The 27,053-nt window shown below is 37.9% G+C and overlaps 3 protein-coding genes across 7 annotated transcripts in view; 1 reads left to right on the top strand and 2 right to left on the bottom strand.

Annotated features, from left to right (window-relative positions):
• tyw1 (tRNA-yW synthesizing protein 1 homolog) overlaps positions 1-8,010 on the bottom strand; it is a 53,383-nt gene extending 45,373 nt beyond the window's left edge. The window contains exons 1-8 of one of the 3 annotated variants that reach the window (XM_079609314.1): positions 7,918-8,010; positions 7,757-7,827; positions 7,260-7,390; positions 6,670-6,804; positions 6,465-6,566; positions 5,218-5,412; positions 4,855-5,133; positions 3,955-4,074 (exon numbers count right to left, since the gene is read on the bottom strand). In XM_079609314.1, the coding sequence (XP_079465440.1) occupies positions 3,955-4,074; positions 4,855-5,133; positions 5,218-5,412; positions 6,465-6,566; positions 6,670-6,804; positions 7,260-7,390; positions 7,757-7,817 (1,023 nt within the window). In that variant the 5' untranslated portion in view covers positions 7,818-7,827; positions 7,918-8,010. Of the gene's footprint in view, positions 1-3,954; positions 4,075-4,854; positions 5,134-5,217; positions 5,413-6,464; positions 6,567-6,669; positions 6,805-7,259; positions 7,391-7,756 lie in introns of all 3 variants that reach the window. The other 2 variants (XR_013797125.1, XM_079609313.1) reach the window with 2 other exon arrangements.
• A 1,920-nt stretch (positions 8,011-9,930) lies between these two features.
• On the bottom strand, positions 9,931-16,983 carry tmem120ab (transmembrane protein 120Ab). The gene is made up of 12 exons (XM_079609376.1): positions 16,748-16,983; positions 16,523-16,641; positions 16,303-16,419; positions 16,157-16,216; positions 15,488-15,583; positions 15,316-15,405; positions 15,085-15,150; positions 14,251-14,312; positions 14,048-14,140; positions 13,908-13,972; positions 13,660-13,728; positions 9,931-13,510 (listed from the first exon to the last, which is right to left on the bottom strand). Exons 1-12 carry the CDS (start codon positions 16,814-16,816, stop codon positions 13,400-13,402), a joined length of 1,017 nt encoding a protein of 338 aa, XP_079465502.1. The 5' UTR covers positions 16,817-16,983; the 3' UTR covers positions 9,931-13,399.
• Positions 16,984-17,876: 893 nt separating this feature from the next.
• gdpd1 (glycerophosphodiester phosphodiesterase domain containing 1) lies at positions 17,877-26,680 on the top strand. 3 transcript variants are annotated; one of them, XM_079609378.1, is made up of 11 exons: positions 17,877-18,168; positions 18,281-18,425; positions 20,378-20,420; positions 20,687-20,822; positions 21,167-21,212; positions 22,061-22,182; positions 22,326-22,415; positions 22,512-22,645; positions 22,812-22,871; positions 24,809-24,860; positions 25,050-26,680. In XM_079609378.1, the coding sequence occupies exons 2-11, from the start codon at positions 18,287-18,289 to the stop codon at positions 25,185-25,187; spliced, it is 960 nt and encodes a 319-aa protein (XP_079465504.1). In that variant the 5' UTR covers positions 17,877-18,168; positions 18,281-18,286; the 3' UTR covers positions 25,188-26,680. The 3 variants fall into 3 exon arrangements, with proteins under 3 accessions (XP_079465504.1, XP_079465503.1, XP_079465505.1); XM_079609377.1 differs by having other exon boundaries at positions 18,253-18,425; XM_079609379.1 differs by lacking the exon at positions 18,281-18,425 and having other exon boundaries at positions 17,877-18,008.
• Positions 26,681-27,053: the final 373 nt, after the last annotated feature.

Here is a 27,053-nt window from a genome sequence, read left to right as displayed (position 1 = left end):
ATCTGTATCAGTAAAGCCAAGATACAATATGTCTCTGATGCCATCTGGAGCCAAAGCGGAGTAATTCTTCACCCGCAAGACCCATATCTACACAATCTAGACACTGTATTTCAAAACAGTTGTAATTATTCCAGTGTCATTAATACAGAATTATTCACCACTAAGAATGTGAATTATGCATGCATCTAATTATGTCTTGCATATTATCTACCGTAATATGAAATAATATGCTGGGAGAATTTACATTAATGTAAGAACCCTTTCACAATGTATTCACTGCTCATAAATGACAAAAATGACACAGCAAAATCAAACAGAGAGCAGTGTGTTAAAGGTGCAACTGTTCTGGGGAGAGCGTGAAGATGAAAAACCCAGAGCTAAACAAACCAGTTTAGCTAGATCAACATAAAAGTACCAATGGCGTTTGCTGAACATAAGGGTAATTAGTGGTTTGTGACTTTTGGTGTAGCATTGAGCAGTGACTCACACAAACAGTAGAAGGTAAACAATACTTCTGTCAATAAACTAGAAACAAAAATGAAGTGTCTTTTATGTTAAAATACATCCCATCACAGCTAAATATCCAGAAACAAGTAGCATACTGTGGCGTTATCAAAAATTTATTTTTTGGTTTGTTTAAGCATTCCGACCACCAGCCTGACACAGCAATACTGGCTCAACCAATAGTGCAAATCTGATTGGCTGACTGATGGCAGATGGGACGAGTGTTCAGAAAACCTCTGGATATTCTTGCAAATCTGTTTGGTGACAATGACACAGAAAGGACTCACTTCACCTCTCAGAGATTAAATTCCTAATGCATCGAACTTCTAACATGATGGTTTTAGAGTACAGCAATATATTCAGCAAAAAAAAATAAAAAATGAAACACATACAGAGAGACATTTTATCCATTATCATTTGACTGGATCTCAGATGATTAACTATATTGCTGGCCATACAGACTTGGTTAAGAGGGAAAAGTCATTACCATCATTTCGATTAAATAGATTTTTTCTCTTTGAAATAACAATGAATCATTCACAATATAACCAGAAACCTCACTTTCTATCATTTCCACGCAATTTGCTAAAAATGACAATAAACCAGACTGACTTAGTCCAATTTTAATTTAATGATGTCTTTAAATGTAAACTATTGGGGCTCCCAAATAATTGAAAGTAAAGTTTTAAATCAAATAAACTACTCTACTTAATCCCCAAATAAAAATATTAACTCTAAGATAAGCACATTTTTGGATTGTTGCAGTTCTCTGCATTCTCATGCATCAAATTTAGTCTTGAGCCATAAGCTCAGTGACACATGCAAATTAACCAAACCCAGCTCAGTAACAGTGAACCAGCAAGGGAACTAGCTGCAAGTGAACTCAGTGTTTTTTGTTCACAAGTAGATCGGACCAAGCAAAAACAACACACTTGTAACCAATCAGCAGTAGGGGGCGTGTCCACTCATGATGGGGGAGGAGAGAGAGAGAGAGAGAGAGTAAGAGGGAGATTTGAAGAAAGACTGTAGAAAGAGAGATTGCTGAGAGACATGACAAAAGAGAAAAGCTCAGAGGATGCATGAGGTTGCTTTGTGTCTGCTCCATACGCAAGTAATACGTGAGTTTTGAGAATGTGCTGCTGGTGACTGACAAAGAACTCTTGCTTCTGTTATCTACTGTATTTTGCTCTTCCCTGTCATTCGTTCGGCATCTTCGCTTTATTTTTTGTTAAGCTTTATTTTGCTTCGCTTCGGTTTTGATAAAGAGACATCACGCGCGCATTGCGTGTTTGTGCATTTTGGGGGCGGAGCAATGAAGGGAGGGACGTGTTTAAGTTGATTTCAAATATCAACTGTTCAATGATGATTCTCAGAAATCACTTACTGCACCTTTAAAACGGGACTAAATGGAACCACAAAAGGACCCAAAGCAAAAGTGTAAGGAAAAGTATGGTTCGTTTGTGGGTCCTTTTAGGGGGTCTGAGATAATTTGGGGTGTTCGTATATTCACATTATATCAGCCTGAGACCGCTTGGAGTGCTCAAACAAACTAATTGTGAAAACACCCAGGGATACTACATCAAAAGTACAACTTTGTAAAATGTGTCTCAAAATCCCAGCATTCCTCTCTAGTCTCGATGTTTCTGAACACAAACGCTTTCATTTTTGATAACTAATTGTACTACATGCATTAAACTTACAGCCAGGCTAAGTAAATAAATCAATAATGCTATTAAATTCATCAGGATTTTTTTATAACCCTTTTTGCTCTCACATGTAATTGTCTGCCAGCAAATACATAGCTTATGGGATTTCATTCGATCTATGTATCAGGAACATCAAAATCGACTGATTGCTTGAGAAGCAAACCACATTTCCAAACACATCTTCTGAATCCGTTTAAACATGCATCCAATCCTGAAGGCATCCATAAAGGGATCTTACTGGATTAAAAGGGGGTTGGGATCTTCTCAGCTCTAGCGCTCACAGCCTCTCTTTTGCGAATAGGATGCGAGAGTGTGCATATGGGAAGATTTGTCTGCGCTTCGGTCTCATGAATCACTCCTGCGCACAGGCCTGTAGAGTGGGCGTCAGTGATCACAGTTCACGGTTACGCAAGTCCTCCCAGCGCCTGCTGGAGCTGCTGTCTGCTGTAGCAAACCATCTGTCACTCAGTCTCCTTCAATGGAGCCACTGCCAGTGACTCTCCAGCACTCTGTCCTTTTAAAGGAAGAGTTCACCTAACTCTGTCATTATTTACTCACCCTCACGTCAGTCCAAAACCACTCGCTGTAAAAAATAATAATTGTCCAACCCAAGTATAAATTTAAAGCATCTTTAAGCAGCTCTTGCCACACAACGACAGCTCATAGAAATTACGTCATGCTCCAAAATAGTACCTTCACAGCGGCCCATACTAATTGTAGGCTATATTCCAAGTCCTCTGAAGCCAAACGATAGATTTGCGTGAGGAAAAGATATTTAAAGGGATAGTTCATCCAAAAATGGAAACTCTGTCATTCACCTACCCTCACGTAATTCTAAACCCATAAGACTTTTGTTCATCTTTGAAACTAAAATGAAGATATTTTAAATGAAACTCTAGAGATTTCTGCCCCTCCGTTAAAAGTCTGCTCACCCAAAACTTTGACAATTCAAAAAGTCAAAGAGATCGTAAAGAAATTCATATGAATCAAGTGGTTTAATACAAGTCTTCACAAGAGACAAGATCACGTTATATGATGGAGCGACTTAATTTAGGCTTTTATTCGATCACATTTTTTTATAAACGTCCATGAAATATGGTAAAAAGAAGCTCAATCATACTTGCTTGAAATGCCAGAGGAGACTTCATTGCGTCAAGCAAGTGCAGTTGAGCTTCTGTTTATCATTTTTGATGTTCTCTATGTATGTGCATTGATCAATGTTTGTATGGGAATAAAATCCTAAATTAAAACTGTTTGTCATATAAAGTGATCATGTACCTTCAGAAGACTTGGATTAGACAGTTTGATTCATATGGATTTATTTTACAATGTCTCTATGAACTTTTTGAAGTGTCAAAGTTGTAGTTGTTTGGACATTCAGTTGTTTAATTAAAAACATTTTCGTTTGTAGTTTCGAAGATAAACGAAAACCTCATGGGTTTGGAACAACATAAGAGTGAGTAATTGACAGAATTTCAATTGAGTGAACAAACCCTTCCAATTATTATGTATTAAGTCGTACAAAAAATAAAAGATGTTAGCTTGTCAACAATATATCATGTAATGTTATTTTTACCTCATAATAAAAAGAGCTGCGAACAGATTCTACTTTGTATTCCACAGAACACAAAATAGTACCATATGGGTTTGAGGTGTGAGGGCAAGCATTTTCATTTTTGGGTGAATATCCCTTTAAACTCCTAGTAAACGGCCTCTGATAGGAGCACAAACTGCTTGTTTTTACCTTGGCTTTCTTCATACGATTCATCACATTCCCAAGGTCCTCCATGTCAATGACGGAGCCATGAGACTTCTCTTCCTCAGCGGAGGACTCCGCATCACTGCTGGACTCCATCAGCTCCTCCTGAAAAACAAACAAGAATTTTTTTTTAACTTCTCTCAGAAGAATATATTGTTGTTGCTTTGTTTTGCCAAAAAAAAATCTTTCAGTGCATACCCTCAGATTAAATCCTGCAGGCACCCCTGAAGTGAACCACATCATATTAAAAGTCTATATTTAATGCCAATAATTTGGGCAGGATTTTATCCATCAGGATTTGAAATATATGAATGTTAAAATATATTTTTCGAATCGTCTATGACTCGTAACATCGTAAAATATTAACAAATGCTCTGCTTGCATTGATAGCTATGAATTTTATTAGTTAGAATTTCTGATGATAGCATAAAGCTGAATTAAATAACTTTGATTAATAAAGTGCATTTTAATAGACTTTACAGGGATGCACTTTAAACAAACAGGGATGCACTTTAGGACTAATTAGGTAGTAACAGTCAGTTACTTCATTGTTTGGCTCTCTAATCAGTGGAAATGCAGGCGAGTGTTCAAGCAACAGCCTTTTTGCCATGAAAACCTGAACAATTTCAGTGGGAAAGGTAAAAAATGGGAATTAAAGGAGCTCAACTTTATGAGAACGAAGTTTCCAAAAGGTAAAATACATGAGTGTGACATCTAAATGAATAAAATCTCAGAAGTCTGTAATGTCACCCCTGCTGTTCAGATCCCATTTACAAGAGTGCACCACAGACTGCAGGGGAACAATCTGCTCTCTGGGTGTGCAGCGCGAGAGCAGTTACCATGACTACATGTGTTCAAAGACATCAGAGAGGAGGGCTGGCTTGCCTCAGAGTTGTTCTTCTCAGCGAGCGAGCGACTGTCCTCTGCCTCCTCCTTATGTTTCTTTTTATTCTTGCAGCTGCTCTTCTTGCACTTGCCAGAGCAGGCTTTCTTCTCCCCTTTGGCCAGGGCCTGCAGCCGGCTCAGGAACTTCGTTTTCCAGGAATGAAAGTCGGCCTGCACGCTGCCATGTCGGCTCTTCACCACGTTGCAGTCGCCTTCTCCTCTGGTCATGATCCGTGCGGCACTCAGCATCCACAACCACTTATCTATGTTCTTACTGACCTGAAACCAGAAAATATATTTAGTGCAAGATTCACGCAACACAATCCAATCAAAAACAGATGCTAGAACGCAGACGTGTCTCACGGTGTTGTAATGGCCCACATAAACGGAGTTCCCCAGCCCAAAGACGGCATATCTCATTCCCTTCAGGTATGTTTTCCCATATCGGAAGTCAGTGGACGCTTCCTCAAGCCATTTGCAGAACCATTCGGCGCTCTCTGTGGGCTGTCCGTCAGTGTACGTGGCCACCAGGAACACACAGATCATCTTGCTTGTACACTAGAGAAGAATGATATGGGGAGCATGAAGACATTTTTGAGATGGACAAGAGTGATTACCAAATACTAAATGGGTGAACAGGGTATTATTTCCCTAAAATCAAAAGAAAGACATTTATATTACAAATCACTATAACTATATTTTATAAATATAATTTATAAAGGAACTTTTGACATTTTAATGACAATTAAAACTTAAACACAAATTAAAACATTTTGTGTGAAAAATGTATAATACAATACCGGTAATTAAAATGATCTGCCTAGACACAACAATATATATATTTTTTCTTTTTCTTTCTTTTCTCTCTCTCTCCAGTACAACAGATACTGCCATTGTGTGTACTTTTTAATGGCACTTAAATTCAAACTATGAAAAAATATGGATTTTTTAGGATAAAATATGAATCAAGTGGACAAAATAGGATAAAATATGATCTGGACTTTTCTTGACCATTTTTGAGATTTACCTAATGTTACGCAAACATCATGAAAAAAACATGATATATCACTTATAATGCTATAACAGCTGGTAGGAGAACAACTAGGTTCTTTTAGACTATGAGTTGTCCTGTGATGGATGGATTCAGCTCAACTATGCACTTATTCAGAGTGTGAAAATGGTAAAAATTGAATTAAATTCAATCAAAAAAACTTTAGAAGCAGTTTTGTTTTTTCCTTTATCTGGCAGTACTGAAGTCATTCAAGGACACTATTAAATTATGATATTTTTGAACCTCTTGAGGTTTAATGATTTAACCTCGAATGAGTGAGATAAAGCTGGTCAAATCTTTTTACATTCCGCTCAGGGAGAAGTATTGTGGTTAGTGTGGTAAGTGGTAATTAAAAGATATGAAGCTCCCAGTAATTCCTATTATATTCTTCATTCCAAAAGAGATATTCTTATCATAAAGTCATGACAAATCCTCAAGTTTAAATAATCCATTTCTACTTCCTCAAAGTTGAAAATGATCCGCCTGTCTGAAATGCAGCATGGGACCAGTCCAGCACATTTTGGGCAGTGAAATAACACTGAAAACAAGCTATGCTCACCTCCTCAGCCAGTCTGTCATCTGGGTCATACTCTTTCATATCTATAACCTCACACTGGATCCCCTGAGTGCTGACGTCTTCAGCAAGCTCTTTTGCAAACCCCTAAGCAAAGTTGAGAATAGTAAACCACACATTGGCATGTAATTCTTTGAAATAGGCCATTTCATGAAAATAACAATAATAATTTTATTTATACTGTATATACCTTTGCTGTTCCTGTCTGTGATCCATAGAAGACTTTGACCCGAGAAACATGAATGACCTTTTCTGTTACAGGTGAAAGTTCCTGCTTTTTTGCAGATTTATATATCCATGGATTTACAGGGTTGACCATTTTTGTCTATAAAAGAAAAAGACGATGTTATGTTGTAAACGATTAATCGCAATTAATCGAATCCAAAATAAAAGTTTGTGTTTACATAATATGTGTGTGTATTGTGTATAATTATTTTGTATATATAAATACACACAAATGCATGTATATATTTAAGATTTTTGTATTATTTATATATAAAATAGTTCTATTTAAATAATTTATATATATAATATAAATCATATTAAAATATATATGCAGTATATAAATGCAAATATTTCTCAAATATGTACATGCATGTGTGTGTATTTATATATACAAAATAATTATACACAATACACACACATATATTATGTAAACACAAACTTTTATTTTGGATTCGATTAATCGCTTACAGCCCTATTCATAACTAACTACAAGGCAAAACCTAACAAAGACTTTAAGTAGCAGAGAATCTTTAAGTGTAAAACACACTTAATTACCTTTTTGAAAAGCATGTTGACAATAAACCAGACTCCTATGAGAACAGCAGCAGTAGTGTACACATAAAACCTGTTCTGCCACAGAGGCAGCAGGTAACTCTCAGTGAAATCCCAAACATCATTCAAAGCTCCTGTGAATGCAAGAGAATACAATTTGCGCAAAATAATAGCACTTGACCTGTCGGTAATGATGCAAGCACACAAAAAGCAACATTAGTTGTTGATGAGATAGACTATCGTTATGGAACGGCTGTGTCTCAAAACCTAGTACGCTGCCTACCTAAAAAGCATTGTTTACCATTATAGCCGCGTTAAAAACCCCGAGACTGGTAAGGAGTAGGGCGCTCACTAGGTTTTGAAACACACCCTAACCGTGCAAAAATAAGTGCATGTGCATACTAGAGCATGGCTACACTGTTATGATATTAGCGGTTTAATTTAACTCATATTCTATGACTATGGGTTATTATTAGCCGTGCGTCTCAAAATAAACCTACCTTGCAAATCAGCGCCGACTGTAGAATACACCAAACTCGAAAACACCGCTAAAAACAACATTTTCTGTTGTCTATCGAACAAGACAGTATTGTTTATAGATATATAACATCAGACAGCTAAATATCTAACTTAATTAGTCGCATATAAATATCTGGCTCACTTTACGGCTGCACGTCGAAGGGCGCCGCCATATTGTTATGAAAAGAATGCTGGGAAAATGAGGTCATCTCAGGTCATTTGACTCCGCAACTGAGCATTCAATGTTTTAGTTTTTTACGTATATAATTTATTTGAATCATGTAATAAAAAATGCATTATTCTTATTCTTATTACTACTACTACTACTACTACTACTACTACTACTACAACTACTACTACTACTACTCCTACAACAACAAAGTTGTTGTTGTTATCATCCACGTGAGTCTTCATTGGTTGAATCAATTACAGCTAATAATAGCTGCATTTAATTTTAATATCTTGATATATAGTCTATATATATATTAAAAAGCACTATTTTTGTTGTTGTAATTTACATTATTATTATTGAAACAAGTTGATTTGTTGGTCTTAATTAACTTATAGTTCACATAAAACAAAATCATACTTTTAATTCTTATAGTTTATTCAAGTTTGGAAATTTCACTTAAATACAAACAACTTTATTACAGATTGTTTATGGCGTTATTTTCCTGTCAAATGTCGAGAGCGCATTATTGTAGCGCGAAAGTACATTAATATAATGCGCGAGCGCAAATCTCTCTGCTCGCGCACGAAATATGATGCGCGAGCGCGAATATCTCTGCTCGCGCGCGGAATATAATGTACCGAGCGCGAATCCCGCGCGCGCGCTCTCAGATACACGCTGCTCTTGTAAGAATGATCTCTGGGCTCGCTCAGAGAATATACCTGCACTTAAAACCTGTTCAGTGCCATCGCGAATCTCTCCTCTTCGCTTAAAGTAAGCGTGTATGTGCTCAGACTGTGACCCGTGCGTTCGCGCATAAGTACTCTTCTCTTCCATTTCTTTCTCTTTGCTCTTGGCATAAACGCTGTCAAAACGGCAACAACCAATCAGAAATAGGCTTCAACGGCTGACCAATGAAAACGCGACATCGTACATGGAATCTTATTGGTTGATATTGAACCGCACATGGAATAAGTTCAATCAAGACGAGCCGAGATGGATCCGCCGAATCGACGAGTTTTATTTGTTTTAATGTTAAATATGTCAAATGTATCTTAGAAATGTCTGGGAAGAGGGCGATTGGATTATTTTACATATAAATGACCTAGACTGTCAACCACATTGTTCACACTACAGGTGCCATGCCCATTGAAAGTGAGATTTTTGAGCCAAATAGATTTGAAAGCCGATTCCAAAAGGCAAAAATAATATTTTACGTCTGATAATTAACACATTGTCTCGTGCAATCACACCAGTTATTAACCATTAAGTACGTAGCGAGATCAACTGCTAAATTCAAATCTGAACAAATATTTGGGGGGAATCTAAGATAAGACTCTAAAGGTATTTGAATATACCTTTTCTAGACGTGTTCCCCGAACTATACCTTATTGTTGCTTAAAGGGAAAAATTAAAATTAAACCCAAAATTAAAATGATTAAAGTCATAATTTACTCCCACTCAAGTAGTTTCAAACCAGTATGAATTTCTTTGATCTGTTGAACACAAAGGAATATATTTCTACATATTGTCATGATTCTGCCCTCGTGTCCTTGATTTTTCTCTATTCTTGAGGCAGGATCATGACAGAGCCATGTTTTGTGTGCAAGCACATGGCCTTGTGTTTGGGCTGTGTGCTTGCGTTGTCTCGTTACGTAACCCCGCCCCCTTGTTATCCTCGTCTTGTCATTATTACCTATTCAGTGTCACCTGTTCCCCTCATTAGTTTCTCCCTTTTTAATCCCCTTGTGTTTGTTGTCCTGTGCCGGTTCATTGTCATACATGGTGTGAATCTACCCGTGAGTAATGTGTTTAAAGTCCTGTCTTAAAAGAAGTATTTGATCCTGTCTTAGTTGTTAGTACATCGTCTGAGTCTTAGTATAGTGTTGTCTTCCCTGTCTCGTTTTGCCCCCTCGTGGGTTTTGTTTTCTGTTTTTTGTCTTTAATAAAGCCTGTGTGTCCTGCAAACTGTCTGCTATTGGGTTCGTTCCTGAAGATTCATAACAGAATGAACCGGCCAAAGAAGAACCCAGCAGACTGTAGGTCTTCTCCCGCTAAACCACAGTCGACTGACCAAGAACTATGGTGGCAGTCAGCCATCGCCGACAGTAGAAATGGAAGACTTCCATTCCCTCCCCAGGGTGAGTTGTCCCTGAAGAGGTATGCCCAAGTTGTGGAAGAGAAGAGATTCTTCCTGCCTGAGGTCCTGGTTTCTCGCTATTTCATCGCCGGTCTCAATTCTCCTCCTCCTCTGTCTGAACGAGAGGAGCTGACTCTTCGCCCATTTCGAGCAGTGGTGGATTGCTTATCTCGGAGAGAGCCAAAGGATCCCAAGAGGTTTTCATCTGCCATGCTTCCAGTGGTCCCGGAGGGTCGAGTCCTAGCTGTCGTCACTCATGGGGATCAGGCTCTTTCTGTTTCTTCTCCCGAGTTTTCATCCACACCCGCTGATCTCCGTGGCAAACGAGGGAGACGGGTTTCATGGGAGTCTCCTTCAGAATCTTCCTCGACGGAGTCAACGCTGCCTGAGACTGTCCTTCCAGCACCAGTTACGGTCCCCGCGGAGCTTCTCAGACCGGTTACTAGTTCAACTACGGTCTCGGCACCGCGACCTAGGAGAAAGAGGAGGAGGAAGGGAGCCCCCTGTCCTTCGTCTCTGCCTGGGGTAGATCCCAAGCCAGCTATAGTGAGTGCTGATCCCAAGCCAGCTACAGTGAATGCTGATCCCAAGCCAGCTACAGTGAATGCGGATCCCAAGCCAGCTGCTGAGAGCGCAGATGCGGATCCCAAGCCAGCTGCTGAGAGCGCAGATGCGGATCCCAAGCCAGCTGCTGGTAGCTCGGTTACAGAGTCAGCTGCTGTGAGAGCTGCGGCCGATCAAGCTGCAGAAGCAGTCCTGCAATCGGTTTCAGCCCGTAAGAGGATGCCTGTTGTCGTTGCCGCTGAGACTCTAGCCGACTATCTTACTAGTCTTGTCAAGATCCTTGAAGTGCCTGTCAAACCTGTCATGTCTTCTAGTCCCGAGCCCACTGTGTCTCCTAGCGCTGTTCCCGAGTCTGCGGCTGGAAGCGCTGTTCCAGAGTCAGCAGCGTTTACCGAATTGGAGATGAGGAGCGTAGATTCTGAGTCCACTTCGGGCGGCACTGGTTCTGAAGCTGCTTCTCAGAGCCTAATCCCTGTTCCCGCTCCACAGCCGCCTGCTACAACCCCTGTCATGTGTCCTGTTCCTTTTCCCGCTGTTTCCCCGGTCAAGATTCTTGTCTCGCCACCCTCAGCTTCCCCTGTCGTGGTTCCCGCTCCGCCGCCCACTGTACTTCCTGTCCCTGTTCAACCCCGGACTGTTTCCCCCAAGACTTCACCTCATGTTTCTTCACCCAAGTCTCCCCGGATTCCTCAACCCTCTGCCCGAAGACCCAAGACCCCCAGTCCACCCATCCACCCTGGACTATCCCCCATGAACTCTCTTGTTCCCCCGCCCCCCCCTCCCGTGTTTGTTATTTTTATTGTTGCATCCCAATCCTGTTATTGTTTTTTCATGTTTGCCGTTGTTGTTGTTTGTCATGTTTTGTTGGTTCGTGTCTATGTCTCAGTCTGTCATGTCCCGTGTTTGATGTCCCCTTGAGGAGCGTCTGGAAGCCGCTCCTTAAGGTGGGGGTTCTGTCATGATTCTGCCCTCGTGTCCTTGATTTTTCTCTATTCTTGAGGCAGGATCATGACAGAGCCATGTTTTGTGTGCAAGCACATGGCCTTGTGTTTGGGCTGTGTGCTTGCGTTGTCTCGTTACGTAACCCCGCCCCCTTGTTATCCTCGTCTTGTCATTATTACCTATTCAGTGTCACCTGTTCCCCTCATTAGTTTCTCCCTTTTTAATCCCCTTGTGTTTGTTGTCCTGTGCCGGTTCATTGTCATACATGGTGTGAATCTACCCGTGAGTAATGTGTTTAAAGTCCTGTCTTAAAAGAAGTATTTGATCCTGTCTTAGTTGTTAGTACATCGTCTGAGTCTTAGTATAGTGTTGTCTTCCCTGTCTCGTTTTGCCCCCTCGTGGGTTTTGTTTTCTGTTTTTTGTCTTTAATAAAGCCTGTGTGTCCTGCAAACTGTCTGCTATTGGGTTCGTTCCTGAAGATTCATAACACATATACATATAAGAATGTAAGTAACTAACGTAAGTACCCCACCACCACGTAGCCTACTACTATAGAATAGAAAAAAATAGATATGTGTATGAAATATGACAAGAGTTGAGCGCCTTTGTCTCTGGTTCAGTGCAAAAGCACATTTGAATTTAGCAGTGAATCTTTGCATAATTTATTCTTTGCCATAATCCCAATTGAACACTGGGTGTGTTAGCCTACAGCTTCAGAATTATATTCGTATATAGCCTATCACAGTGATAAGGTATCCTATAAGAGTGGTCCAGACCAACCTTACTAACGAATGTTAGTAAAATGTTATAAAGTTATACTTAAATAAGAACGTTTCGGGAAACACGTATTAACATATAGCTTTAGTTTAAGGTATAATAATTTAAAGAAGGTTTCGGGAAATCCAGCCCTGTAACATTTCCTTTCAGATAACTTTAGAGTCTGGAGTACCAATTTTTACAAAACATATTGTGCAGATTGACAGTCTAGGTCATTCATTTATATGTAAAATAATCCAATCGCCCTCTTCCCAGACATTTCTAAGATACATTTGACATATTTAACATCAAAACAAATAAAACTCGTCGATTCGGCGGATCCATCTCGGCTCGTCTTGATTGAACTTATTCCATGTGCGGTTCAATATCAACCAATAAGATTCCATGTACGATGTCGCGTTTTCATTGGTCAGCCGTTGAAGCCTATTTCTGATTGGTTGTTGCCGTTTTGACAGCGTTTATGCCAAGAGCAAAGAGAAAGAAATGGAAGAGAAGAGTACTTAGGCATGCGCGAACGCACGGGTCACAGTCTAAGCACATACACGCTTACTTTAAGCGAAGAGGAGAGATTCGCGATGGCACTGAACAGGTTTTAAGTGCAGGTATATTCTCTGAGCGAGCCCAGAGATCATTCTTACAAGAGCAGCGTGTATCTGAGAGCGCGCGCGCGGGATTCGCGCTCGGTACATTATATTCCGCGCGCGAGCAGAGATATTCGCGCTCGCGCATCATATTTCGTGCGCGAGCAGAGATATTCGCGCTCGCGCATTATATTAATGTACTTTCGCGCTACAATAATGCGCTCTCGACATTTGACAGGAAAATAACGCCATAATTGTTCAACATCCAACATCCGTTCAAAACGAAACACAGTCTGCATGTTCTCTGGAAGATAATGTAAAAAACAAAAATGTGTGTAAGGTCCATTATTGACTTAAATTTAAAGTCTTATTTTTCAGCTTATTTTGCAAAAATAACTGTGGGAGAGTCTGTTGTCTTCATTTACATTTTCCACACGAAAGCTCTTAAAAATCACAGACTCTTGGTATTTTGCTGGGTTTTGCGTTTGTGATGAACAACAGCAAGTGTAGTGAAAAAATTTCCCGCAAACAGAACCATAAAGCAGAAGCCACACATGGAAGCCTAGAGTGAAAAGAGATTAAGATATTAGATATAAGATGATTGCAACTTCAAAATCACACATTCAACAGATTTATTAAGTATAGTGAATTTCACATTTTATCACTTTAGTGTCATGATGTTGTGGAAAGATCTATAAGAATAACACTGACCTGCCATTCTTTACATTCAGGGAGCTGAACCATTCTGAACAGGGAAATACTGTTCCAAAGCTGCCAGAACTGCATGAGACATAGACAACATTCAATGTTCACCAAGATATAGGCCTACACCAAAAATGATTACACTGTTCATATGGTATTTCAAATGCGGTTTTATTTTCAAAGCTTTATTCTTTAAAATCGGACTAATTATGCTTTGAATATATTAATATTCTGAAATATTAAAAACAAATACTTACATGACCCAGGAAGAGAAAGGGAAGAAGAAATGTCAGTCCCCGCCACATCCACGACTGAAATCCCTCTGTTTTAACAAAAACAATGTTTAGCTTTAAAGTGACATAAAGCTTTTCACTTTCTTCAAGTCAGAAATCCTTACCAACAGTCAAATCCAAGTCGTGTCTTTCCCCTAGTGCTTTTAGCCTGTAGAGACACCCACTTTGATAGTAGTACTGAAGACACTGCACAAAGCCTAAAAGAGAAAGTGATACGTTTGCCTTCAAAATCTCTCAATGCAGTGTTGGTATTTTTCTTGCAACAGTTGTTTTACAGGGTGGTGTTAGCTTAGGGCTTGTAACTTACTTTGATACAAACAATAGGCCAGAAATTGGTTCCTGAAAGACTGGTATGTTTCACCATCTGGCCTACATATACAACAGAATTGTTGTTTGAGGGCAAATCAATACCAGCAATTTACTGATTCATAAATCATCATTCATTGTTTTGGTGCTGGTGCAGTAATATCAACATAAAATTGTGCCTATTCCTGAATTCCTTGTGAAAGATAGTAGTATTAATATTTAAAATGAGCTTTTTAGTTTTCATTTTATTTTTAGGTTATGGTTCAGTAATTTTGAGCTTTTGTCTTTTTTTTCTTCTTTTTTTACCATTTCATCTTAATATTATTATTATTTTCAGTTAGTTGCTACATGGCCAAATTCTTAAATCATAATTATGTTTTAAATGTTGTTTTAACACTTAAAGCATTTATGATGCATTATAATAGTAATTTTAATGTATTACGTAATAATACGTTTAATGCACCTTTTAATGCATTGTATGGTCTCATGAATTGTAACCTCTGTCATAATACATTATAATACTTATGTTACGTCTTTAAAATGTACATTAAAATAAGACAAACAACCAATTTCAGATGTAACAAGGAAACTTTGGTCACAATTATTTATGAAAATATATAATTTGTGCTGGCAAATCGATTAATCACGATGAATTGCATCAAACATAAAAGTGTGTGTGTGTGTGTGTGTGTGTGCGTGCGTGCATGCGTGTGTGTGTGCGTGTACACATAACTTTTATGTCGATTAATCGAGTTGACAGCACTACTGTAGATATAATTAATTATTATAAATGATAATGCATTATACATAAAGGCTTTGGTCTGAAATGACTCACCAGGTTAGCATGACCCCAGACAGAAAGGTGGAAATGTAGTGGTGGAAAACCCACCAGCCTTTAATCCTATATAATTCAAAGCACATACACGGTTTTAGAGACGGCACAAGCCAGAGTCCTTGAGAGAGCTTATTAAATCCATCATTGATCAAACGTTTCTCGTGTGACAGCAGCAATGTCACATCTTCAAACCTGAAAAGTCTCTTAAAGTTTCATCTGACAGTATCTGACCTGGATCCATTGCTGATGAGGACGCTTTCACGGATTGTCAGGGTGCAATAGTACCAAACCAACAGGAAGTTAAGAAGGGCATCGAAAACTCTACAGACACACAGCAAAGGCACGCATGAAATGTGAAGTGAGGGAAGGCTTGTCAGACAGACCCGTGTGAACTCAGTCTTACCTGTAGCTGATGAAGAAGCGACATATGAAGGTCAGCAGGAACAGAATCACCGTCACATACAGCTTGAACCTTTCATACTCGTCTTTGTATTCAGCTCTACATTACAAAGTGTACAGGCATATGATAAAATAAGCATCAAATATAAGATAAAAGACGGATACACTGAGCAAAATTGTGTACATTTTTGTTGCACTGTAAAAAAAAAAATCATAATTTGTTATCACAAAAAATGTTTTCTCTTGTCAAATCAACTTAGATTATTTATGTGGTTCATATATATATATATATAATATTGTAAGTTTCTGTTGATTAAACCAATCTCCTTAATTGCATTAACTACAATTGAAGGCAATAAGTAAGTTACATCATTTTTTACAGTGCATCTTCTAAAGTAATTGTATTCAAATGTAAATAAATATAAATGTATTGTATATTAATTATTCAAATAACTATAAAATAGTTGTTTTTTAAACATGTATACATTTATTTATTTTAATTAGTGACACAAAAATTATTTGTCAATGGTGCAAGCTTAATTCTAGATATATACTCCCAAAACAAGCCTCAAAATATTATGAAAAAAAAATATTGTTGTAAAGTTACCATGAAGTTACAAATCTATTGCTATTGATATATATTTTATATATTTATAATTTTTTTGGTGCTTACTTTGCCTCTTTGCTTGGAAGGTTGACATTCACACTCCCAAGGACAAGACTGAGATAAAGCCTTGAAAAGACAAGCAGAAATAACATTCAACTTGTAACTACAAAGCTAACCTTCCGAAACAGACTCATTTAGTAATCTTCCAGTACCCATTTTTCTTTGGAAGAAATGCTTCCATTTGAAAGATTAGGCTTGGCATATTTTGAATGTGACCTTTGACCTCCTTCACCTCATTCTTCTCCTCTTCAGTCAGTCCTTTATCAAATCTATAATTCAGAGTAGGAAATGTATATTCAATTGTTACAATCATAGTCAGCATAACAGATCATAAAGAATCATCATAAAGAAAAAAGAAAAACACTTTTTTACTTAGTCAAAGACTTAAAATTGTCCTTTAAATTCTTTTTCTGTCGAGATATGGAGGCAGCAAAGCTTTTTTGAAGTTTGGAGACTTCCTCTAACTTCTGCAGGTAAAGCCGATGGGTCTCCTGGACACAGAAATGTTTTATTTCGACAGAATTGTTCAGATGTTTTGTAAGGTCTTTGTTTCTGAATCTTTTGGGCAAGAACAGATTCAGAAAGATAATATCCTACCTGAAGCTGCTGTAATTCTTTCTCCTGAATCTCCCATTCTTGAAGGGCTGTTGCGAGTGATCTCGACATCTAAAACTTTATCAGTACAACTCAGTTAAACTAACCAGACTTCTCTTTCTTGGATAACTAAATGGAGTAAAAACAAACTGTGATGGAAAAACAGCAACGTCTTCAATGCAGATTTCTATGTCGTATTTAAAGAGAGCTTCAGTTTAGAAGCATTTCAATAGACAATCTTCGCCGTATCTCTTATGTCTTAGCGATTGCAATATAGGCTTGAACTTTGTAGTGAACTTTGACAGACCAACTTGACTGACCTTTGACACACTTGGTTGCCTGCACTTTATAGGAAGGGCTACATAATTCAGGGTTTCAACACTGTGAATTCTGACATATGAAATAATGTGAAATTGTGTTTAGCTATTACAGAAACTTCATTGCACATATCAAAACATTATTACACTCGAGAATACAGAGTCATTTATGCTCTAAAGTCTCATGCCTTAGTTGCATAATCCAATAATCCCTCATAAATTCCATTGATGTAAAAGAGCACTTGTAAAGTAGAGAACAGCTGAAACAATGAGAACTTGAACTTTAATCGAGAGATAACACCTTTTTATACCTTACAGCATTCAGGTCAAATATAGGCCTGATTTTGTTTCAATATCTTAAACTACTGTCTGGTCATGTATTATAGGAACTTTCAATGAATACGGTACACTTTGGTATCCCATTATTTATTTTTGTTTTTAAAGTAGCCTACTATAGACATAAAGCCCCCTTTTTTGTGAGTCTTAAATGTTAGATAATGTTTTTTAATGTTTTCACATTTATTTTATTACATTTATTTAATTTTGATGTTTTTTATTTATTTATAATTGTTACAAGAAAATAGCAAAATCACGCAAATTATTTTTTTATTTAGACATTAATTAAAGTTAGGCTATTAAACAACATTTATTAAAATTTATTTGACTTCCTGATCAACACTGGATCTTAATCACATTCTTTAGCAAACCGTTTTTAATAAAGCAAACTTGTGTGTTGGTTGAACGCGTTTTCAGTTTTCAGTTGAATGCATCTGATCCGAAAGACTTTATTTGTCCATTAGCATCCTCTTGCGTTCACTCGCGTCATCGGATGCTCGTAGTGCGCATGCGCGTTCATGCGACTGTAAGGTTATTATTGACCCAAGCAATATTTAAACTGCGCAGGGGGGGGATGGCCTGACAAGAAACATTGGACTGTAATATCATGGGTGGGTTTACAAAGAAATGCATGACGGTCCAACTAAAGCAGGATCTAATCTGACTGATACTATATGGTTAGCCTCAGAGCTTCTCTCGGCTTTCTTCTGATCGGTGATAGAGTGTGTGTGGCAGCGGCGGCTGGCCAGAGGTGCTGGATGATATCGACCGGTGTGTGTGTGGTGACTCAAGAAGAGGCTGTCGCGTTTTACGTCACTTCTTAATGAATTTGTAATTATATAAGGTGCTTTACAGGTCTGACTTGCTTGTCCGATTGCTAAAGGTAAAAATGAGCGCCGCGGTTTATGTTCTGTCCACGGTTACCGCCGGGTATGTGCTAACATCGGCGTTACTGCTGAAGTGTCCGTCACTGCTGCACCGGCGAAAGAGAGAAACCTTCCGAAGCAGACACATCTCACACCGCGGCGGTGAGTGGACAAACGATGCTTTTATAAGTTATGTCAAATATAGGCTACAGCTTTCTTTGTAACGTAACGTTAGTCCGGTCAAAACCCAGGGATCTGTGATTTGCAAAATGCTGACTATGTAGGAAGCGTACTAGGTTTTGAGACACAGTCAATGAATGAACCTTAACATTCTTAAGATTGCTGACTGTAATAGTCACGCACTTCAAACATTTTTATATATATATAACGTTACATGTATAAGGAAAAGGCTATTTATTAGACACATTTTCAAATTAGAATTATAAAACAACACCCATTCGTTGAGAAAATATATTGACAATAGCCTATATAGATTTTATACACATAGGCCTACATACATACACTATACATACAGTGTTTGAATTGAGGGGGGGTCCCGGACCTCCCATAAGCATCAAGGGACCCCCATCCCCCCCCCCCCCCCCCCCCCATAAGGCCCAAAATAATGACCTTGGGGGGTCCCCTGGTTTTTCATTCAAACTAAAATACTAGACACATAATATCTGACGTAATATGTTTTTTTTTTTTTATCAAAGTATTGCGCTGCGATACATGCATGCATACACATTCATACAGAACACAAACTGTTATCAATTGTTATCAATGATCCACTGCAAAATATTTTTTTCTCCCATGCTGCCAAAGTCATAAAATTTAAAAGTCTTCTGTTAGCCACAGAAGTTAAATTATTATCTCTAGGTATGCCCATGTAACCGGGCATACACTCGACCCGCTCCGAGTGGGATTCAAACCTAACAAGGATGTTAGACCACAGCCACTAGTGTCATTCACTGGCACGCCTCTTGTCTTGAGGGAAGGGGATTTAGGTTTACACACACAGCTTATACTGGCCTACATCTGTTACACCCAGTAGGGGACCCCAGTAGGTGAACATGATTTCACAAAGTACATCTTTGTTTTATCCTTGAACAACATTCCAATCAACCAATAAGATTTGAAGGACAAGTTTACGGTTTGTCAAGTTTAGGCTTACAACCCCGGTTAGGTATTTTTACATCAGAACTATTTCCTTCTGATTTTGGGGATAACATATGGGAAGGGTTTGGTTAGGGGTAGGGATATGGTGAGGACTAAATTATCAGACAGGAATGTTGTTACAGGAACAAGTGTCAAGGGTTCCAGTTCCAGGTTTCTTCTTATAAACTTTTACATTTCACAAAATATGTTATTCCAATAATTTTGCATTTAAGACAAAAGGGGGAAAAGGAATTGCTAAAAGCATGTGTGTAGTTTGGTTATATACCCTAGCCTATGTAATCTGTGTTATATCTTCAGCTGAATTGCTTTCATATGATTACAGACTCAATATTGTTTTATCATTTTCTCTTTGTCCCAAATATCCTCATCAATTAACTCCCCCTCCCATAATTTCCGAATCCTCTGTGCCAAAAATTCCCGAATGTTTGAAAAGTAATTTCTCAACTGGAGAAATGTCAAAATTATCATTTCATGATGTACTTCTTTGAATAAAATGCCTAATTTGCAAGAAATCTGAAAGATTCTGACGTTAGAAGTTAGGCTAATATTTATCCATAATTGGTTGAAATTACATTCGGTTACCATCCACAAACAAGTCTTCGAGCCTTACCACAGCCCTTGTCACACCAGGACCTGAAGTTCACATCATTCCTGGTTGAAAATCTGGATTATGTCAAATTAGGGATATAAAACAAATTTCATAATACATGTTGGGCCAGTGTTGGTTCAGCGGGTTCATCATTGACTTGTCTTTATTGACTTGGCACTGGAGTGTGGACTGTGCTTATAGAACTACATATAGATATAGTCTGAACATAAACATTACCTAAAGTTAATTATTTTACTACCAAAATCAATATTTTGAGCAAACAAAGCACTGCTACTACAAAATAGCTAAATTTTGTCCTGACACTTATTGTTTTGTTCATCTTCAGGGGCCGGTGAGAACTTGGAGAACACAATGGCAGCCTTCAAGCAGTGAGTTTATCAATGAGCTGCTGTTTATGGCTTGGATTTGCATTGATGAGTGTGACTGTACTAAAACATAGCATGTTTAGTTAATATATAAGTATACTTGATGTAGACTTCAGAACTATTCTGGAGTGTTTTTTCCTCTTCAGTTGGCATCATCAGTTGATGAATAAATTGTACAAAAATATTTTGATGTTCTGGATGAAAATCTTTGTTAATTTATGGACAAATGCATCCTTAACTCATCTGTTGTTTGTTTTCTACTTCCTCAGCGCTGTAAAACTTGGCACTGACATGTTGGAGCTGGACTGTCATTTGACCAAGGATGAGCAGGTGGTGGTATTGCATGATTCCAACCTCAAGAGGTCGACTGGCATTAACTCGTACATCGCTGATGTGGCTTATGCTGTGAGTGGAGAAACTTCAAACATCCTACCTTTTTTTCAAGCCTTGACTAATTTGTAGCATAAAACTACAACATAAAATAAAAAAATCCTCCCTTCCCCCTTCCTTTAATCCTCCCTTGTTTGGCTTATGCTACTCTGAGCAATGCCTGACCTTTGTATTTTGAGCACTTCTTGCGTTATTTTTGCCTCTTCACGATGACTCGCTTGCTGTAGTCCTCAGTTGTAAGTCGCTTTGGATAAAAGCGTCTGCTAAATGACTAAATGTAAATGTAGCAGACATAAAACTCTTATGTCAAAAAATAAATGCTCTAATATAAAAGTGTTTGTGTGTGTTTGTCTTCTTAGGAACTTCCACCTTACCTTTGTAAGCTTGGGGTGACTTTCAAACGAGGTGAGTGTTCAGTCCAGGTAATGTTCAACCAATTTGATTTAGGGTAAAATCAAGAAGATTCCCAATGTGCCTGAAGTGTTACTTATATGTAGCCTGGCTGTAGTGGAGGAAAAAAATCTGAATTTTCTGAAACCTCATTGAAAATCGAATTGAATCCTGGAAACGTTTTAGAATTAAAAAAAAAATTAGATAAATTTTTTTTAAATAAGTTATATGAAAATGCTATTTGCTTTTTGTTTCTTCACTATTTCTGTCACTAATCAAATGCGAACAAATTTGTAACTGATCATGTGAGCACCTTTGTATCCGTTTGTTAAGTTTGACGTCATGCGTCACCGCTTCTGGGTCCAAACCCTCTACCAGATGCACCAAGAAAACAACAAATGGTGCTAATATACACTCACTATGTGATGTAATACTACCAAAAAATTATAATCATAACCTTTATCTCCGTACCGAAATCCCAGATGGTCAGACAGTGATTCATCTTTTATAAATCCTTAAAATACTCCAGTTTGGGACGCAGTGAGCACGTAGATTGTAGTGTGTACACCATTCGTTTTTAAATGCTTAGCTTAAATGTGTAATATGAATAAATAATGCTCATAGACGGCCGTTGAGATGGTATTCTCAAGTGAAGCGAGTAGAGGCTTGGACACAGGATAACATAATTTTAATAAGATTTTTTTTTTTTACAAACTTTTGGAATTTATGCAGTTCGAATGCATTTGTAATTAAAGGAAAAAAAGAGATGTGCAAACTAACAAATCTAAACAAATACTTTATACATATTTAAAACAAGCCACTGTTTACTTGATTCAAATATGTTTAGTATACATTAATTTCAGAGTGCTACTGTGAAGGAGGAGATGACAAACGCATCCCTCTGCTGAGAGACGTGTTTGAAGCTTTCCCAAACACCCCTGTAAACATCGACATCAAGGTCAACAACGACACCCTCATCAAGAAGGTGCGATGACCCTGCCAGTCCTGCTCATATTTCATTTCCTTGAATCCTCTGTCTGTGCGGCTGTTTGTCACCACTGAAATTAATCAGGTTAGTGAGACAAGTTTGTCAGAAGCAAAATAGAGTTCTGCCCTTTTTTCCGTCAGGTGTCCGAGATGGTCGTCCGATACAACAGGGAGCATTTGACCGTCTGGGGAAACTCCAGCAATCAAATCGTTCGGAAATGTTACGAAGAGGTGAAACATTGTTTTTTTTGGTAAACAACTTTGTTTTACTCTGACAGTAAATGATTCGAGCTTGAAGTATGCAATGTTTTCCCGCTTGTTTTGCAGAATCCGCAAATCCCAGTCTTGTTCAGTTTGTCCAGAGTGCTGCTGTTGGTGGGTCTTTTCTACACAGGCCTCCTGCCCTTCGTCCCGCTCAAGGAACAATTCCTGGAGATTCCAATGCCTTCAATTGTTTCCAAGTGAGGAACATTTGCATTTCTCAGTCATACTTGCATACTTGTTCCAACCGTTCTTTTTCTTCCAGGATAAATTGGATAAATTCTTCCAGTGCATTGGATGAACTTTGGATGCTCATAAAACTAGTGCTTTGATAGACATGTTCTCTAAATATTTTGACTCTTGCAGACTCAAAGATCCTGAGCGTCAGACACGGAGTCATCGTTTTATAACGTGGTTGGCAGACACGTGAGTTTATGTACACCCTGGCCTAAATAAATATTTTACCTAAATATTTCCTTAACACTGTTTATGTGTGTGTTTTTTAGTAGATAACTGCCTGGGGGGTATTACAGAAAGCAGGTTAAACCCTTACCTGGGTATGTTTACTATAGGAAGTTGCTAATCTCAACTTTTGGTTCCAAAACCTTTGGTAATTTTCAGGGTATTGTGGTACATTTTTCTCTATTTTCGCACCTGACCTAACTAAGTCTACCTGGTCTCGTCTCTCGTTCCCGAACGTCTTCAGTCGACGTTAGTTTCTCTGGGTCTCCTCTACAGTCGACGTCCCCATTCAATAATATTTATACTCTAGCGCGTCTACACATCGACGTCGGCTGAGTCTCCTAACTCTAACTTGCTGCGCAGCAATAATTAGACAATGCCTTCAAATATGTTTAATCACGGCCGGAGGATCTCAGACCAATTTCAGAGAGAATCCCACAAATACAAGTTTTTATAGAATAGGGGTATGGCAAAAATGACATGAAACATTACATAATTTCCCTACAATTTGATTGGTTCTTCACATGCAAACCCCTCTGTCGCTAGGCAGATGCAAACTGTTTTCTTGATTACTTCATAATCACAAGGTTCAAATCTAGACATCCGTCTAGATTAATTTCCCATATTTGTTATTTTTACACTCGCACAACCAAAGTCACAAGTTTTCGCCAAAGGGTTTGGAAACATTTAAGATTCAAAAACATTAAATGTTGTTCCTGCAAGAAAAATAAATGTTAGTTATGATTACTAAAAAAATATTTCACAGTATGTTAGTAGCAATAGCAACTTATTCTCTGAACATAACCTGCACTGGAGGTTAGTTTACTTCAGAAGTATTGAGCTCATGCGTGCCCTATTGATGAGGCTCCAGTGATGGATTTCACACAATATTATATAATACTCAATACTTTATATACTAATTTTCCGTAGAATAGATACACGATACCAGCTGCACTTTCTCCCTCTCTAATTTCTCCGACAGCAAGTTAACACACAACCCGCCTCTCCTCAATCACTCGTTTCATTTGTTCCGACAGAATATCGTTGCTGTTACAGGGCTTGAATTTTGCTGTGGGATTGCACAAATTGCTCATAATTTTACACATTCGTGCAGATTTTGTTCTCACACCTGTGGTGCGCACATAAAGCGGCTACTTTCTATTAAATCTGTTGTTTTTTCGCTGCTTACTGCGCTTAAACATGTCAAAATGCCAGTCTTGGTGAGTATTCACATAAACACAGTCAGTTATGTTTTAAGTGAACGTAAACATTTGAGAAAGAAAACAACACGTGTAACAGTATAATTGATCCTTGCGCCAGGTCTTAAAGTGACAGCAGCCTAATTTGCCTGCTACAAAATTATGAGAAAATATAAAAAATATCTATATGGCTGTTTTCCCCCATGGTATCAATGTCAAAATTGTGGCCAGTGAAAATTCAGAGTGGCTAGTAACTTTGGAAATCTATCACAGTGGCTGGTGAGCAAAAAAGTTAATGTCAAGCATTATAATTAGCATCAAATAAACAATATAAATATTGTTCACAGTAATAAAAAAATATTAAGGATTAAAATATACGATTTTTAAAAATCACCATTAAACAAAATAAAAAAAGAAGTATGGCCTGCTTTTTCTATAGCGTCCGTTTGTTTTTTTTAATGGTGACTCCTGTTTTTGTCACCGTTAACTCTGAGTTTCATACTCCGGGTTGACTGAACTTTCCTCAAACCTGAATACCTTGAGTAAGCAAGGTTTGGGTTAATCAACCGAGAGTTCAGGGTACATGTGGCGGTAAGTTAACCTTGCTTTCTGGAATACACCCCTGCTTTAGCTGGCGTCAGTGTTAATAGCAATTGCAAGCATCTACTTATTTAAAGCTTGTTAATATGGATTTATTTTCAGGCTCCTCATGAGAAAAGCTCTATTCGATCATCTGACGGGCAGAGGAATACAGGTGAGCGAGTACTAATCTTTAAATGAGATTTAGGTCATGCACCACATGTGCTTTATGGGTAAACATAGTTTTGAGTGCTATGATGTGCATGAGCAGATGGCAGGAGCTTTGAATGGAATTTCACTCTTGTCTGGAACGTCATCACGGGACTTTTCCACTGGTCTTTGCTTTTTTCCTTTCCAACCACAGGTGTATATCTGGGTGTTGAACGACGAGGAGGACTTTAAACGTGCCTTTGACCTTGGAGCCACAGGGATTATGACAGACTATCCCACCAAGCTAAAGGAGTTCATGGAGAAATACAACTACGCTACCACCCTTAAATAAGACTCGAGGCCAAAGTAAACAATCAATATGCTTTTCCGCTGATCTTCGGCCTCTGAATGAGCCTTTTAATTACCCAGCAGTCTTTGATGTTCATGTCCGTGAGTGTAGAAGTGGCAGCTATCAGTTCTGCATTAATCTGCAATCAGCAATTCAGCATCAGAGCCGTTTTAAAGCGAACCGGATGGTCGTGAAATCATTCTGTAGCTTTAACTTCATAGCAATACACATTTTCCATAACAAGCCGGAGGACTTGTAAGAGACTATGCTGAATTATCAATAATATTAGAGTAAAGTCATGATATTTCTGTGAACTTTACCCTACTGGCACTTTCAGTGTATGATTGACTGGCAGTTGATTGTTTCATCACAGTGTGAGGATGTAAATCAGTTTCTGCAATAACACTGAACTCACAAATTGTCTAAAATGACATTACCGAAGGCACCGAAAATAAACACGAAGATGTACAGTTTTAAGATCTATTATGGGATTGTTGAGAGACCAGTAATCAGAAGGCACTGGAGATTTTAATGTTTACTTCAGTACTATGTGGTTTAATTGTGGTTTGATTGACGTGTGTATATTTTGTGTTTGTACATTTGTTTGTTTTTTGACTATAAGAGATTGTCAATTTCAAGATTCGTGGCTTAAAAGATGCCTCAGTATTGCTTGAAGTGTTAAGTGTTTCGTTTAATATATGACCAGTCAGAAGTTTTGACCACAATTCGATCTTCATTATTACTATTTCAGCATGTTACAATATTAAAGTACTCAAAACTCCAAATTTAAGCTGCTTCAAATAATATAATAATTAAACTAAATATAAGTTAAGTTATAAAAAAAAAACATGCATAGGGGAACTTTATATTTGTCTTTTAAATAAATTTCAAGTATTCAAGCAATAGCCTTTAGGTAAAAAGGTTTTGTGATCATGAGAAACAAAGTCAGTCAGGTGTGTCCAAGCTTTTGACTGGTTGTGTATGTTTTATACTGATGAAAGAGGTTGTGTTGGAGTGTAACTGGGTCACAGACATGTGACTCGAATGTACTTTTGCTGGGTCAGGAAAAGATTTTAACTTTAAAATGTTGGTTTTATTTATTTTTTAATCATTGAAAGAGAAAAAGAAACATCTTATCTCACTCTTTTAAGGAATAATGAAATACAGGATGCATTCAAAATTGACATGACAGTAACTAATTCCTGAATGATGTAGTTGTGGAGTTCAAATATTTGTTCTCCCCCTTTTGTAATGTATATACGGACATAGTAACTCTTAGCCTTGTGCTGTGTTTAATTTTCTAGTTTATATTTTCTCCAAGCCACTTTTATTTGTTGTGTATGAACTCAATGTACTGTTAAATTTCAAGTGATAGCTACAAAGATGAATTTAAAGATTAGTTATATAGAGCCCATTTGGTTTCAGTTGCACTGTTCTGTTTTGGATTTGTGAATATACTGACATAAAACTTATTTATAAATTAATTTAAACAATTATATCTTGCCTTTGTGTTATTAATCTTATTAATAAGAATAACCCCCACCAACAGTTGGGTTTATCCATATTAGCATATTTTAGAGTGTACAACCCTTGACGCATTAAAGTGCCCTGTAACTTAAAAACACACGCACGCGCGCGCACACACACACACACATTTTGACCAGAAGAGGGCGCTATATGGTAACTAAAACTTGCTCTAACGAACCATTGCAAAATACTACGAGATAAAACATTTACAATAACATCAAAACGTCTACAACCGTACATTTAACTACTTTTAACTTTCTTTGATTATAGCTTTGCTATATTCTAATAAGTTCAATGTACTTCAATATGTTTTTTTGTTGTTGTTGTTTTTTACAAAGTTTT

The sequence above is a fragment of the Phoxinus phoxinus genome (assembly GCF_949152265.1).
Source record: "Phoxinus phoxinus genome assembly, chromosome: 4".
Classification (NCBI taxonomy): domain Eukaryota; kingdom Metazoa; phylum Chordata; class Actinopteri; order Cypriniformes; family Leuciscidae; genus Phoxinus; species Phoxinus phoxinus.
This window is presented reverse-complemented; position numbering and strand designations above follow the sequence as displayed.